Source organism: Taudactylus pleione, unplaced genomic scaffold (assembly GCF_031769625.1).
Source record: "Taudactylus pleione unplaced genomic scaffold, aTauple2 ptg000314l, whole genome shotgun sequence".
In the NCBI taxonomy this organism is placed as follows: Eukaryota; Metazoa; Chordata; class Amphibia; order Anura; family Myobatrachidae; genus Taudactylus; species Taudactylus pleione.
The window spans coordinates 11,520,557-11,536,261 of record NW_028284715.1 but is presented as its reverse complement, the minus strand read 5'-3'; the positions used below and the strand labels follow the sequence as shown (position 1 = coordinate 11,536,261).

The 15,705-nt window shown below is 41.8% G+C and overlaps 1 protein-coding gene across 6 annotated transcripts in view; it reads left to right on the top strand.

Annotated features, from left to right (window-relative positions):
* VPS13B (vacuolar protein sorting 13 homolog B) overlaps positions 1-15,705 on the top strand; it is a 1,086,122-nt gene that overhangs the window by 790,358 nt on the left and 280,059 nt on the right. For all 6 annotated transcript variants that reach the window (XR_015869381.1, XM_088442693.1, XM_088442694.1 and 3 more), the window contains exon 34: positions 6,732-7,422. Coding sequence is in view for 5 of the 6 variants with exons in the window: in XM_088442693.1 (XP_088298819.1) it covers positions 6,732-7,422 (691 nt within the window). In the remaining variant the exon portion in view is untranslated. The remainder of the gene's footprint in view (positions 1-6,731; positions 7,423-15,705) is intronic.

Here is a 15,705-nt window from a genome sequence, read left to right as displayed (position 1 = left end):
ACTATAATTTTAATGCCGCAGAGCACTTCCATGTACAGATTCTAAAGCATCTGGCAGCGTTCAGTGTTTTCAGTGTGTTAGTGGGATACTGAAGGCTTAGGCTCTGTAGCTGTTCATGCTCAGTGATTGTCAGTGCTCGGATTGCTGACAATACATGCTGAGACTTGCAGTACAACAACGTTTTGGAATTTAAAGGGTTGTGTATATGATTTATTTCAATGATCCTCTAATTCAGGGGTGGGGAACTTTTTTTCTGCCGAGGGCCATTTTGATACATATAAAGAATTGTGCGTGTCCGGTTCAGGCCACGCCCCCTCCGTGTGATGTCACACAGGGGCGGGTTCACAATTAGTGATGATTACAGCAATGCCCAGAGCATCCTGAGGATGATCTGGGGAGCTGTAAGGGCAGCGATGTGACCGTCTGAAATAGATTCTGACTGCAGGGTGCCATTCTAGGCACCCTGCTATCCAGCTGAGGCTAGCAGAAAAAAAGCTCAGAGGGCCAGACCAAATGATTCCTCGGGCCTTATACGGCCCCCCGGGCCTGAGGTTCCCCATCGCTGCTCTAATTGATGGTTTTAATTTATTGTTAACTTTGTTGCTGCCTTCTGGTTGAAATCTATTTTAAAGTTGCTAGCCTATCTACTTCTGAGCTAGAGATTTCAATTGTCATGTATCCAGTGATCCATTTGATATTAATGAATTTGGCAGATAGCAAGGACAGTATGTAGGCCCTGCGTTTATATGGATTGTTATATGTAGGCTTTGATGGCAGATAAAGGCTGGAGTGACCTGGGTAGCAGAAACACTAGTCTACCTAGCCTACCCTTAGTGCATAAAGATGAGAAATATTCTCTCGTATAAGCTTGTTAATTGCTGTATAGAAATACAACAAGAAAGCAAATGTCACTGTTATTTTTTCTCCAGTGTTTCCCTCATATTAGAAGAGTTTGTTGTTTACTTGCGGATATTTGAATGGTGTTCTCTGTTAGATCTCGGAGGGGCTGGCCATGGTGGGACTTGCAGGGCCATGCAGCTGTGACTCATATTTTTGTGGCAAAGCTCCTGCTATAAAGTGACATGACCCACAAAGCCACAGGTTGCATCATCATGACTCCTCTGGGACTGCCCACTTCCCCTAAACAGGGAGACTTGTAGGGTTCATTCTAGCACCTTGCACCTGTCACAACACATGCAGTTCTTCTTTCCTGCCTGGGGTGTCGCTCTCTGCTCTAGTGCTTCTAGCACACTGTTGTCTGTATCTCAGCAGTTTGTTGCATCAGCTGACTTTGCTAGAAGCACCAGAACAGAGAGCGACACCTCAGGCAGGATAGAGGAACTGCACGGGTTGTGACAGGTGCAGGGTGCTAGAATGAACACTAGGCTTGTCCTCCTGGGCATTCCGGGAGATTACCTTATTCCCTTTTTAGAAATATTTCTTTCTTTCTTTTTTACTTGAAAATGATTTAAACTATCCCTGATGTATAATATATCTCAACTTACAGCCGTGTTTGTGTTGTTATTTTTATTTTTTTCTAAACCTATATTTATCCTGTCCTAATTGGCCATTAAGGAACCAAATTTCCACTTCTATCTAAACCCTTTGATTGCTGTTTAATTACAGTTATCATGCCAGCTATCTTAAAGGTTATTTTACCAGTCCAGTTAAATCTAACATATGGAACCAATAGCAATGTTTCCTAATGTGAATGTTTGGAAAATCTTACATTCATATGTTAAGAGTACACATCCTTTCCTCATTAGCTGGAAAGTAGAGAGTCTTTGGCATATGTTCTATGTGGAAGCTCTGTGCTGCTTTTATATGAATTTTGTTTTTAGGCTTTGATGACACTGTTTAGAATAGGAAGTATCTAATAAGTCAAGCATTTTGTCTAATGTCCTGCCAGTATATTTAATATACGCCTGGAGGTCTGAAATACTATCTCCTTCACTACAGTAATATGCATTTAATTCTCTGAAAGCAGAAGGTCGATCTTTTTTTTTTTTTTCAAAAAGAGGCTCAAAGTACATTTTCAAATGGAGTAATTTAAAACATCTGGCCAAGGGTACAAGAGTAATGTACAGTTGGTTTTTATGGTTTAATCATGATCATGTTAATGCACACCGGTAGCTAATTAAAGAAAACTTTTATTGTCTGCTTTAAATGGGTTATACAAGGAATATGAGCAGAGATCTCCTTATAGAGCTTTATGATAAATGGTGGCTTTATAGTCGGGTACAAGCCAGCTGGTGCTTCATGTTTGATGTGGAATCCCGGTCACTTTACTTGTGTACAGATAAATGGTTTTGGTTACTTTATTTATTTTTTCCTTCACAAGTTCAGCCTTTATTTGCTTTTCTTAGTGTTTTTTTTTTTCCCCCGGTAAGCACTAGGATTAACCCAAAAGGGACCTATAACTAAGGGCATCTCTTTCTACCGCAGAACAGGTGACTGCAGGCGCACAGTAAGCAGCAGTTAAGCCCAGGGCAATATTCAAAGCTCCTCGTTTTCCAGTAGTCATTCTAACTAATTGCCGTATTTTTGTTTTCACCGTACCTCTGGGAGAGAGTTAATATACTCAATTAGTTTCAGAAGTGTGCATAATAAATCAATGTCTAATGGAACCTGCATTCTTTACACTTTCAAATGGTAATAAAACATTTGCTTCATGGTTCTGTTGAATGACCAGAGACGTTTCTTCGTTAAATGAGTCATTCATTCAATCCCTACAGTACAAGAGGCCATTATATACTGTAGTGTTCAAATAGTAGGCCCTTATATCATTTCATAGAGAATATAGAATGTCCTACGACTGGGTCCATATTGGATCAGGAGGTAAATGGGAGGTTTTCCTTGGATGTTCCGTGCTCTTGTGTGTTTGTATGTTTTTTTAATTTTACATGTATATTGTCTTACATGGCAATACAGCTTCTGCTGTCTGACACTTACAGTAGTATTAGGAAATCTATGGCTTCCCAACTTTCGTAGAACCAGCACTTCCCCAAGCAACTGCAGAAGACATAGCTTGCCTACCACTGCTGTCATTTTAGATGTGCTTAAATTGTACAATTCTAAGTACGTACATATGTCTATTATCATATAGGGAGTCGGGACACATTACCGGTTGTCTTTAAAAAAAATGTGCTAACCATAGGTATAACCATAGGTTAGAAAAGTTACATGGCTAACTATAACGGATGCCGAGAAAGGGGTGGGTAGAAAGTACTGGGGTCAGGCCTTCCAAAAAGGTCTAGCCACACCCCCAACATGGTGTAGCCACACCCACTTCAGAAGTGCAAGACCCAATGTGAAGCCCCCAATAAGTAACCAACGCTCACAGTGATGACTGAGAACATTACCATGGTGGGTGAATACATTACCATGTGAAACTCTATGACCATATTTGAAGGTATACCTTTATATGTAGGTGACAGTTACATTTTACCATTGAAACACTTATGAAAGCACTTAATAATGTGATAAATGTAATAGAGATTTTAACTGTTTATTCTATGCATTCATTCAGTTTTATCTTCATTCATATAATGGAACTGAGTGATATATTGGACTGATAAGCAGGGCTGGGAGTACCTGGAGCCTATTTGGAAAGATTCAGCTTATGTCCAGACAACAGATCATGTCAGATTCAGGGACGTGCAGTCAGAGTAGGTAGTGGAGGCAGAGCCTCCCCGGTCATACTGTGCTCCCTGTCAGACTGCAGAGTTTGACTATAAAAATGATTAGAATAATACAAAAAAGTTATTTATAACTTATAAGTAAAACTCACCAAATTGCATCACTCCCTGGAAATACAGAGAGAGACAAGAGATGAGGCATTAAGAGCTCAGCCTCACCTCTGATATTTCAGACACTGCCTGGTGCAAGGGGCTGGGCCACGAACCAGCCAATAAAAAAACACAGAAAAAGAGCTAATGGTGGCATGCCTCACTGTGAACCTTAAGCTCTGAAGGACACCTCTGACGATCAGGTAACCAGTCTAGGCATCGGAGCTCAGCTGCAGCAGCACTGAGGAGGGATGGAAATTGGAATATGCAGACAGAGGAAGCACACAAAGGAGAAAAAGGCGAGTGGGGTCCGCCGCTAGGGGGAGATCTGTGTGTGTGTGTGTGTGTGGGGTAAATCTTTTGTGCTAGGGGGGGATCTTCTCTGTTAATGGGAGATATGTGTGAGGGGGGTGATCCCGATCTGGGCTAGGAGCAATCTGTGTGTGAGGGGGGAGATCTGTGCAGGTGGGGGAGGTTCATATATGTGTGTAAATCTGGCTCCTGATACTAGCCAGTGCCTCCCCACCCACTGACCTCACTGCACGTCCCTGGTCAGATTGCACATTGGCATCTAGCACCTATTGCCTGCTAGATCCTGGTCACTTGATGCATTATTGTGTTTGTGCACATATAGAATTAGTGCTGAGGTTATGGTCATTCTCTAGTGGTGTCTGTAGTTTTCATCAAGGTATTCAGACTTGAGTTTTGTATACAAATGTTATTTTCATTATGTACTGCCCTCAACTTTTTTGCATCATATAACGGTATTATTGAATCTTCTTGTTTCCATGTTAAAAATATCGCCCTTGATGGAGTTAATAGTGGGTTGCATTAAAAGCGGCCAACGCATAAATTGGCCAGGCCACAATTTTAGGAAACGAAGGAAAAAACTATAAAGATATATAGTAGAGGGCACTGTTGAGTCTAGCTAGAGGCTTGGAACGCGGCGCTGAGACGCTGCGTTCCATGGCCTGTATTCAGTCCGGTCATGTGCTTCAGCGCGGCCAATGATGAAATAATAGGTCGGAAGTAAATAAATAAGGGACCGCCTACCATTATGTCCGGATTACCGGCTTTCTTAGTAAGTGTAGTTATTTTATTATTGTGATTTTTTTATGTATTTTTTTTATACTTGACTATCATTATAAGATGGGCTTGCCTCCGATTACGCATCTTTATGTTAATATGTTTGAAATGTTTTTATTCATGTGGAATCAATGCTCTAATTGTTTGCACCTGAGGACCATTAGGCATGAATGATAGGCACTATATAAAGGCTGCTTGAATAGGCATACAAAAACCTTGAAAAAGTTGCCCTGTGCAGTGAAACGCGTTGGTAATATCTACCCTGGTTTTTGGCACATATCATTTTTTTTGGACCCAGTACTTATTGTCTTGGAAGCACCGTTTGGAATTGGGACACTCATGCAAACTGCCCAGCATCCGGTTACCATGAGGTTTCATCTGTTTGCGTTGGACTAAAGCATCTATGAAGACCATCGCTAATTAAGTATCCCTCACTGTTGTGATCTGGAATGGGTAATATACCTATACTAACACTGGACTTTGCCACCCATCTATGACTTTATTCCACGGTGCCCATTCAATTGGTCCTATTGTTATTTCTAGTGCCTACAGGGTTTCTTCAAGTTTATGCCTATGTATGCCATATGAATTTTAGATGTTTTATGTTGAATTTATTCATTTTTAGCTCAGTACTGAGTATATATTATTGTCCAATATTTAATGTGTATTGTATTAAATTTATTTTATTACATTTTTGTAGCGCTGCTATCCTAATTTCTCACAATTTTAGGGAATGCCGTGTTCGCCCAGGCCTGAGGGGTGACAGCGGGCACTCTGCTTACTTTGCACCTCATTATTTGTCTTTGTTTATTTTTACACATCATTCATCAATGACGTATTGTAATCATTTTACCAGTGCCTGCCCTAAGGTCGCTTTATTTATCTGATAAACATGGGTTGCTGTGGAGGTTGGTAGCGTGGAGATGAGTGACGTTATGGGTCAGGACAAAAAGGTGGCCAGAGGTCAAAGTTTTAATTTTATGTGTGACCTCTAACCTCATCCTGCTTCCTGGTACAAGCGCTCACTCCTTTTCATGGTGGACCCCTATTTGTTAAGCTGCATGCATACACACGTAACGATTTTGTTATTGAACGATTTTCGGTCAGTTTTTCCTTTTGAAAAAGTGAACGATTTTTTGAAGTGTAATGAACCATTTTTTTGAACCATTTTTTCAAAAATGAACAAAAAATGTTCCTTCCCTTAATGAAAAATCATTCAGTTGGTCAGTCAGAAATGAACTACAAACGTGAACGCGCATGAATGATAATCGTTCATCATCATAACTCAAAAAATCGTTACATGTGTATGCACCTTTAATTACAGCATAGGTCTTCCCTGTGCGGAGGGTTTCCAGGACTGTCCTGTTTTTTTTACCTTGAAAACTGCAACTTAAACATCTTTCTGTCGTTTAAAAGAATCCGTAGCAGTTGGGTCATGTATCATTGTTATTATAATTGCCTTAAATTTAGTGACCCCGAAGTTTTTAAAATTTCACCCTGAAAATGTCCCTTTTTTTTTTTTTTTTTTTCTTATACTGACCACTGTACAATATAATTACCTATTGCCCTTTTTTATTTTTACAATACAATCTTGTGTTAACCATGGTCAGGGAAGGTGTCATGGGGAGATTTTAGACCGCCAAATTTCAATTGGAGGGCACCGTGAAATGTTGGCCGCTAATGGATATTAGGGATTGAGCAAAATATTTCAGAAGGGATTTCCAATATATCTGTTTGAATATGAATGGAGCGCCATGCAATGGTATCCTTATCCTTATTGTCTGATTGTAAATCTCAGAAGCAATCTCATTAGACGATAACTCATTTTATGAACAACAATTATGTTTCCTTTCGTAGGTCTCTCGGCAAGAACAACAAAATAGGGATAGCACCGATGGCCGAACAGGAGACACGTCATCCCGTTATAGTGGCGCCCAAGACAGTGGCATTGGCAGCGACAGTGTGAAAATAAGAATAGTTCAGATTGAACCGCAAAGTGGCACGAGTCGCCACAGAATCGTCCGTCCATCCAAGCAGTCCTCTATTGTAAAGAACCTGAATTTCATTCCCTTCGATATATTTATCACCGCCAGCCGCATATCTCTGATGTCCTACTCATGCACTGCGGTGCCTAAATCGATAGTAGACACCGCCGACAATGCAAAGGTTGGAAAAAGTTCTCTGAACCAGTCTAGCACTGAATTAGATGAGGTATTGGATAAGTCCGTCCAGTCTTGTATCTCCTCACTCACAGCTGAGGACCTTCTAAACAGCAGTTCTTCCTCTCCAGTCAATGGCAAAGGTGGGCTCCTATCCCTGGAACGTCTCCATGCAACTACGCGATCTTCTGCACGGCAAGCGCTGGGCATTACTATTGTTCGTCAGCCTGGACGGAGAGGAACTGGAGATTTGCAGCTGAATCCTTTTCTGCATCTTGTAGTGACCCAGCCGTCGTTGCTCATAAGCTGCCATCACAGGAAACAGAAGGTGGAAATATCTCTCTTTGACGCACTCCTTAAAGGAGTAGATCCGGAGTACAAATGTTCAGGTATGGATGTTTTAAGCCTAATGTGTGTTATGCACTTGTGGCCTTTCCCTGCCGTAAACGTTCCTTCATGACTAATGCCCGGGACTTAGGGGTCTATTTACTAAGCAGTGTTAGGGGACAGAGTGAAAAGTGATAAGAAAGTGATAAGGTGCCAGCCAATCAGCTCCCAACTGTCATTTTTCAAACCCAGCCTGTGAGATGACAGTTGGGAGCTGATTGGCTGGCACCTTATCACTTTCTTATCACTTTTCACTCGTAGTCACAGTAAACTCCATATTCCGACTTAAGTAACACCGTGACTAGCCCTGAGACAGTAGTTAGCGCGGATTTCTGCTCACACCTCAGGACAATTGAACAGCTCTAGGCACTCATTCCGGGAGCTTATCAAACTTGCAATGAATTGAATTCCATCCTTAGACGCATGCACAATTGCACCCGCCCCAGAATCAGCGTCTTAAGGTGCTCAAACAGTCTACTATTTTGCTGACCAGTTAAGTCATTTTAAGCCACAATGGCCAAATCGCATGAAGGTGAGACATAAAATCGCACGCCAACTATTAGGGCTGAAGTTTTTTTTGCTTAAATATTTATTGTGACTGTAGTTGTTTTTTTTTGTTTTAATTGCACCCCGATAAGACACATAACATTGCAGAGCACAAAATGTTGTTTTTGTCTAAAGTAGACATTAACGTTTGCAATTAACTGTTTAGAAACCTTCATCTAATTTCCATGCATTGCCAGTGAAAAAGCAAACGCAGAATAAGGGGGATTTAAAAACACAAATCTAGCTGGACATTTAATAACCAGGTGTAAAGTGCAGTGATGTGCTGCACCTATGTCAAGTAGTCTGACACCTGTTTTAGCTGTCTGGTGTAGCAAAATACAGCATGCTGATATTAGTAGTTCTCAGTTTGTTTGCTGCTAACAGGTCAGGTTTTCACTATATTTCCTGTTTAAAATAATTTGCTTACTGGAATCCTTGGAGTTCTACTCACTCATACTAGTTTACTTGTAACATTAGGTCATATCCACAGCCTCTGAGCCAATCAGGAGCTCTCTACCTTCTGTTTCTATAGAATTTTTGTAAGAATTTTTTTTTTTTTTTGTATTCACAAAACCTCTTTCCAGCATCCATGGAATAAAAACGATACTCCGTGTATAAAATGTATTATAAATGGAGAAATTGCAATAGCTCACAATTATCTTCAATGTGAAACATAAGCCCCCATGTGTTTTTTGTTACAAAGCTTAAAGTTTTAAAGGGGGATGTATCTTACCCAATCCAAAATAATACAGTAACCCAATATCCACTTTCCAAAAGCTTGTGGAAACAGATAGTTCATGGAGGATAAAAAGCTTTTATTTACAATGGCATTACTTTAAAAATAACATTGTCTTAACAGATTATCCTGTTATACTGTACCGAGCATCCAGCTCCCTTCCACCACAGCGCTTCCAGCGGAAGTCAGGCATTACGGGGAACATTTGCTAAGTATAATCTTCTCAAACCTTAAAAAACACTGTCCTGAAGATTCTGACATAATGATTACACTTAACAATCGCATTTACTACCTCATCTAGAGAAATGTACGCCCCGAGCAGCTTTATTTCAGTCACTCTGAGAATAAATATTAGTGGAATGACCCTATAAACATACAGAAGTATATAATATATTCAATAGCTTTTTTTTTTCCATTACGGTACACTGCAGTATTATGACCGAGGCCATTTATGTTGTAAAAGCACTGTAACCTCAATTATTTTCTAATACTAATACTAGCGGCCCGCCCCGGGTTCGCACGGGAGCAATTTTGAATTTACGGCGATAGTCTTTAACAGAGATCTTATAAAATTGCCCTGTAGGCGACATTAGTCGTTTTTCCTCCTGACGTCAACACGAAAAGATTTAGTTTTGCCGTGACTCGGAAAAGGGCCACTTAGAGTTGTCCATGAGCAAAATGATGTCCACCTAGGTCAGCTCCAGCCATGTTAAGTGTCTTCCCCTGTGCTTTATTTATTGTTATGCCAAAGCAGGCTCTTACCGGGAATTGGGCTAGTTTGATATTAAAGAATCGTTTTTCACATAAATGAAATAGGAACGGTAAGAAAAGGGATATACTGATATTTTGTGTCAGTAAACAGGTCTTACATCAATTTTTCTGGAGAAACCGTATAATAAGTATCAGTTTCTACATGGTATAAATAAAGTCCATCGTTGTGATATATCTGTAACGGTTTAGGCAGCGTAAGCCAAGTAAGTGCTCGGACGTCCGGTTTTTCATTGACTTGCTTCACTAAAAGTGTCACTGCTCGGCTCCCTTTTGTCACACATTAATGTGTCATACACCTAAACCTTCCTCCACACATGCTCTATACAATAGTGACAGCTGTATCACTAATATCGTCACTGCTCGGCTCCCTTTTGTCACACATTAATGTGTCATATGCCTAATCCTTCCTCCACACATGCTCTATACAATAGTGACAGCTGTATCACTAATATCGTTACTGCTCGGCTCCCTTGTGTCATACATTAATGTGTCATACGCCTAATCCTTCCTCCACACATGCTCTATACAATAGTGACAGCTGTATCACTAATATCGTTACTGCTCGGCTCCCTTGTGTCATACATTAATGTGTCATACGCCTAATCCTTCCTCCACACATGCTCTATACAATAGTGACAGCTACATCACTAATATCATCACTGCTCGGCTCCCTTTTGTCACACATTAATGTGTCATACACCTAATCCTTCCTCCACACATGCTCTATACAATAGTGACAGCTGTATCACTAATATCGTCACTGCTCTGCTCCCTTCTGTCACACATTAATGTGTCATACGCCTAATCCTTCCTCCACACATGCTCTATACAATAGTGACAGCTACATCACTAATATCATCACTGCTCGGCTCCCTTTTGTCACACATTAATGTGTCATACACCTAATCCTTCCTCCACACATGCTCTATACAATAGTGACAGCTGTATCACTAATATCGTCACTGCTCTGCTCCCTTCTGTCACACATTAATGTGTCATACGCCTAATCCTTCCTCCACACATGCTCTATACAATAGTGACAGCTGTATCACTAATATCATCACTGCTCGGCTCCCTTTTGTCACACATTAATGTGTCATACGCCTAATCCTTCCTCCACACATGCTCTATATAATAGTGACAGCTGTATCACTAATATCGTCACTGCTCGGCTCCCTTTTGTCACACATTAATGTGTCATACGCCTAAAGCTTCCTCCACACATGCTCTATACAATAGTGACAGCTGTATCACGAATATCGTTACTGCTCGGCTCCCTTTTGTCACACATTAATGTGTCATACGCCTAAAGCTTCCTCCACACATGCTCTATACAATAGTGACATCTACATCACTAATATCATCACTGCTCTGCTCCCTTTTGTCACACATTAATGTGTCATACGCCTAAACCTTCCTCCACACATGCTCTATACAATAGTGACAGCTGTATCACTAATATCGTCACTGCTCGGCTCCCTTTTGTCACACATTAATGTGTCATATGCCTAATCCTTCCTCCACACATGCTCTATACAATAGTGACAGCTGTATCACTAATATCGTTACTGCTCGGCTCCCTTGTGTCATACATTAATGTGTCATACGCCTAATCCTTCCTCCACACATGCTCTATACAATAGTGACAGCTGTATCACTAATATCGTTACTGCTCGGCTCCCTTGTGTCATACATTAATGTGTCATACGCCTAATCCTTCCTCCACACATGCTCTATACAATAGTGACAGCTACATCACTAATATCATCACTGCTCGGCTCCCTTTTGTCACACATTAATGTGTCATACACCTAATCCTTCCTCCACACATGCTCTATACAATAGTGACAGCTGTATCACTAATATCGTCACTGCTCTGCTCCCTTCTGTCACACATTAATGTGTCATACGCCTAATCCTTCCTCCACACATGCTCTATACAATAGTGACAGCTACATCACTAATATCATCACTGCTCGGCTCCCTTTTGTCACACATTAATGTGTCATACACCTAATCCTTCCTCCACACATGCTCTATACAATAGTGACAGCTGTATCACTAATATCGTCACTGCTCTGCTCCCTTCTGTCACACATTAATGTGTCATACGCCTAATCCTTCCTCCACACATGCTCTATACAATAGTGACAGCTGTATCACTAATATCATCACTGCTCGGCTCCCTTTTGTCACACATTAATGTGTCATACGCCTAATCCTTCCTCCACACATGCTCTATATAATAGTGACAGCTGTATCACTAATATCGTCACTGCTCGGCTCCCTTTTGTCACACATTAATGTGTCATACGCCTAAAGCTTCCTCCACACATGCTGTATCACGAATATCGTTACTGCTCGGCTCCCTTTTGTCACACATTAATGTGTCATACGCCTAAAGCTTCCTCCACACATGCTCTATACAATAGTGACATCTACATCACTAATATCATCACTGCTCTGCTCCCTTTTGTCACACATTAATGTGTCATACGCCTAAACCTTCCTCCACACATGCTCTATACAATAGTGACAGCTGTATCACTAATATCATCACTGCTCGGCTCCCTTTTGTCACACATTAATGTGTCATATGCCTAATCCTTCCTCCACACATGCTCTATACAGTAGTGACAGCTGTATCACTAATATCGTTACTGCTCGGCTCCCTTGTGTCATACATTAATGTGTCATACGCCTAATCCTTCCTCCACACATGCTCTATACAATAGTGACAGCTGTATCACTAATATCGTTACTGCTCGGCTCCCTTGTGTCATACATTAATGTGTCATACGCCTAATCCTTCCTCCACACATGCTCTATACAATAGTGACAGCTACATCACTAATATCATCACTGCTCGGCTCCCTTTTGTCACACATTAATGTGTCATACACCTAATCCTTCCTCCACACATGCTCTATACAATAGTGACAGCTGTATCACTAATATCGTCACTGCTCTGCTCCCTTCTGTCACACATTAATGTGTCATACGCCTAATCCTTCCTCCACACATGCTCTATACAATAGTGACAGCTACATCACTAATATCATCACTGCTCGGCTCCCTTTTGTCACACATTAATGTGTCATACACCTAATCCTTCCTCCACACATGCTCTATACAATAGTGACAGCTGTATCACTAATATCGTCACTGCTCTGCTCCCTTCTGTCACACATTAATGTGTCATACGCCTAATCCTTCCTCCACACATGCTCTATACAATAGTGACAGCTGTATCACTAATATCATCACTGCTCGGCTCCCTTTTGTCACACATTAATGTGTCATACGCCTAATCCTTCCTCCACACATGCTCTATATAATAGTGACAGCTGTATCACTAATATCGTCACTGCTCGGCTCCCTTTTGTCACACATTAATGTGTCATACGCCTAAAGCTTCCTCCACACATGCTCTATACAATAGTGACAGCTGTATCACGAATATCGTTACTGCTCGGCTCCCTTTTGTCACACATTAATGTGTCATACGCCTAAAGCTTCCTCCACACATGCTCTATACAATAGTGACATCTACATCACTAATATCATCACTGCTCTGCTCCCTTTTGTCACACATTAATGTGTCATACGCCTAAACCTTCCTCCACACATGCTCTATACAATAGTGACAGCTGTATCACTAATATCGTCACTGCTCGGCTCCCTTTTGTCACACATTAATGTGTCATACGCCTAAAGCTTCCTGGACAAATGCTCTATTTGAAACTAAAGAGTCATTTTTCACATAAATGAAATGGGAACGGTAAAAAAGGGGAAAAACTTTACATGCTATTAAATAGGGATGTGTAGGCTCGGATTTGCACGCCGAGCTCGGATTTTTCCCTCACAAAAACGGGTCTCCGAAAGAGGCAAAACTTCATCTTTCATGGACAAACATCATTATTCCGGGGACAAAAGTCCATGGAAGATGATGTTTGTCCATGAAAGATGACATTTTGCCTCTTTCTGAGACCCGATTTTTGGAGGGAAAAATCCGAACTCGGCGTGCAAAGTCGAACCTATCCGAGCCTGCACATCCCTAGTATTAAATAAACCATCCTCGACAAATGCTCTATAAAATAGTGAAAACTGTGTACAAAATCCGTCCAGTGGTTCATGTTTTATATTTGAAGAGAGATCAGTGATATCTGTCATGTTTTCGGGAATTCCAACATGGGCTATAACCCTGTGATGATGTCATAAACACAGGCCCGCTGAGAGCTGTGCGGGCCCGGGTAATAGGGGGCGTGGCCTAATCAGGGGAGGCGTGGCCACGCCCCCTTCCTGGAAAAAAAAAAGACATGCAGCGGCGCGAAGCGGCGCTGGGGAGAGGGGGCGCTCTGAGCCCCCTCAGCCCGGCGCAAAGCCAGGGGGGGGCGCGATCAGTGTGATCGCTCCCCCCACAGGCTTAGGAGACTGCTGTGGCTGCAGCTCAGCAGCCACAGCAGTCTCCCACTGCAGCTCAGCACACGCTCAGGAAGCCCGGGCCCGGGTAATCTGTACCTGCTCCCCCCCCCTCTCGGCGCCCCTGCATAAACACCCTTTGCCATCAGACCGCACATTCAGTAATTACATATCTGTACCTGTAAGAATGACAGGTAGCTCTGGGAACAGTTAAGATTATGAGGCAGCAGGTTCATTCATACCACCTCCAGCGCATGTGACTTGCAGACAGTGGCGTCACAAGGGGGGTGTGGGCCGCATCTGGGTGTCACAAGCCGAGGGGTGACACCAAAGTGCCGATTCCTCAGTGACAGGAGCCGGGTGCTGCACTGTAGCATTACGTGCAGCACTCGGCTCCTGACACAGTGAGGGAGCCTGCACTGCAAAACAAACTGTTCCCTGGGGGTAGCCCGCAACTCCGGCACCCCCGGAGTGACAAACGGGGGTTCAGACCGCGAGGCCACGCTCCCACCCGTAAGGCCACACCCCCTTTTTTTGCCGACTGCAAGCACTACAAGGCAGCCCATTCCTAACCACATTGGGGGTATATTTACTAAAGTGCAGGTTTTTAGAAGTGGAGTTGTTGCCCATAGCAACCAATCAGATTGTAGCTATTATCTTCTAGAGCACTGCGTAATATGTGTGTTCTATATAAATAGCTGGTACTATAATAATAAATAATAATAGATAAATGATAAGTAAAATCTGATTGGTTGCTATGTACAACATCTCCACTTCTAAAAACCAGCACTTTAGTAAATATACTCCCGGGTGTCAGATTAGGTAGGGACGCCACTGCCTGCATATGCCGTTATGTCCTAGCTGCATTGCTTGGCCATATAAATAAATATATAAAGAAACCTGCGTATGTATTTCACATGAAGCTAGTGGCAGTAAAGAAATGTACAATCATTGCCCATTCTGATGAGCAGACATTGGTCTGGTGGTGCTAGGAAAGTCATTGTTACTTGATACTACAGGCTTCTGATTAGAGGCACACACAAATACCTTGGGTACAGTGAAACAAGATTTTATATTACACAAACATTTTTTTTTTATAAAGTTATTGAGGCATTGCAGTACTATATATTATTCAACAGTACAAGCACTGATATCATGTCTAGACATGGAGAACAAATACACTATATGATACATCAAAATAGTTCTGAGCATGTCTGAGTATAAACCAAAGTACAAAGGAAAGAAGTAAATATTAAATGTTGGTAAAGCCCCAACACTTAGATCATCTCAAAATACCTGTTGCCACAGTCAAAATATAAACATACTTCGTTAGAATGAGGTATGGAAGAATAAAATGATTCAGAAATTACAAATTAAATATGGCTGATTGAGCCTGGGAGGGAGGCGCCGGTCGGCGTGATGATATTTAAGGAGACACAACAAACTAGATAGCAAATTGGTAGATAGAAGGGGTGGATATTGCGCATATTTGATGTAGGACTTATTAAACATGCAGTTTACCCTAGTAGAGGTGATGTGAGTCCTGATTTTAAGAATACAAAATTCAAATGAGTTTCAAAGCCCTATGGAAACCTGAAACAAGTACACCTTTTCACCAATACCATGGAGTCCTGATGTCTTTTCATGTTTCCTAAAGGTGCGTATCCCCTAGCAGATAGTGGGACGATTCCTCTTCCCCTGCAGTGCCTACATTGAACGATATGTCGTGCAATGTAGACACTAGGGATGTGCAGGCTCGGATAGGTTCGTATTTTTCCCTCCAAAAATCGGGTCTCAGAAAGGGGCAAAA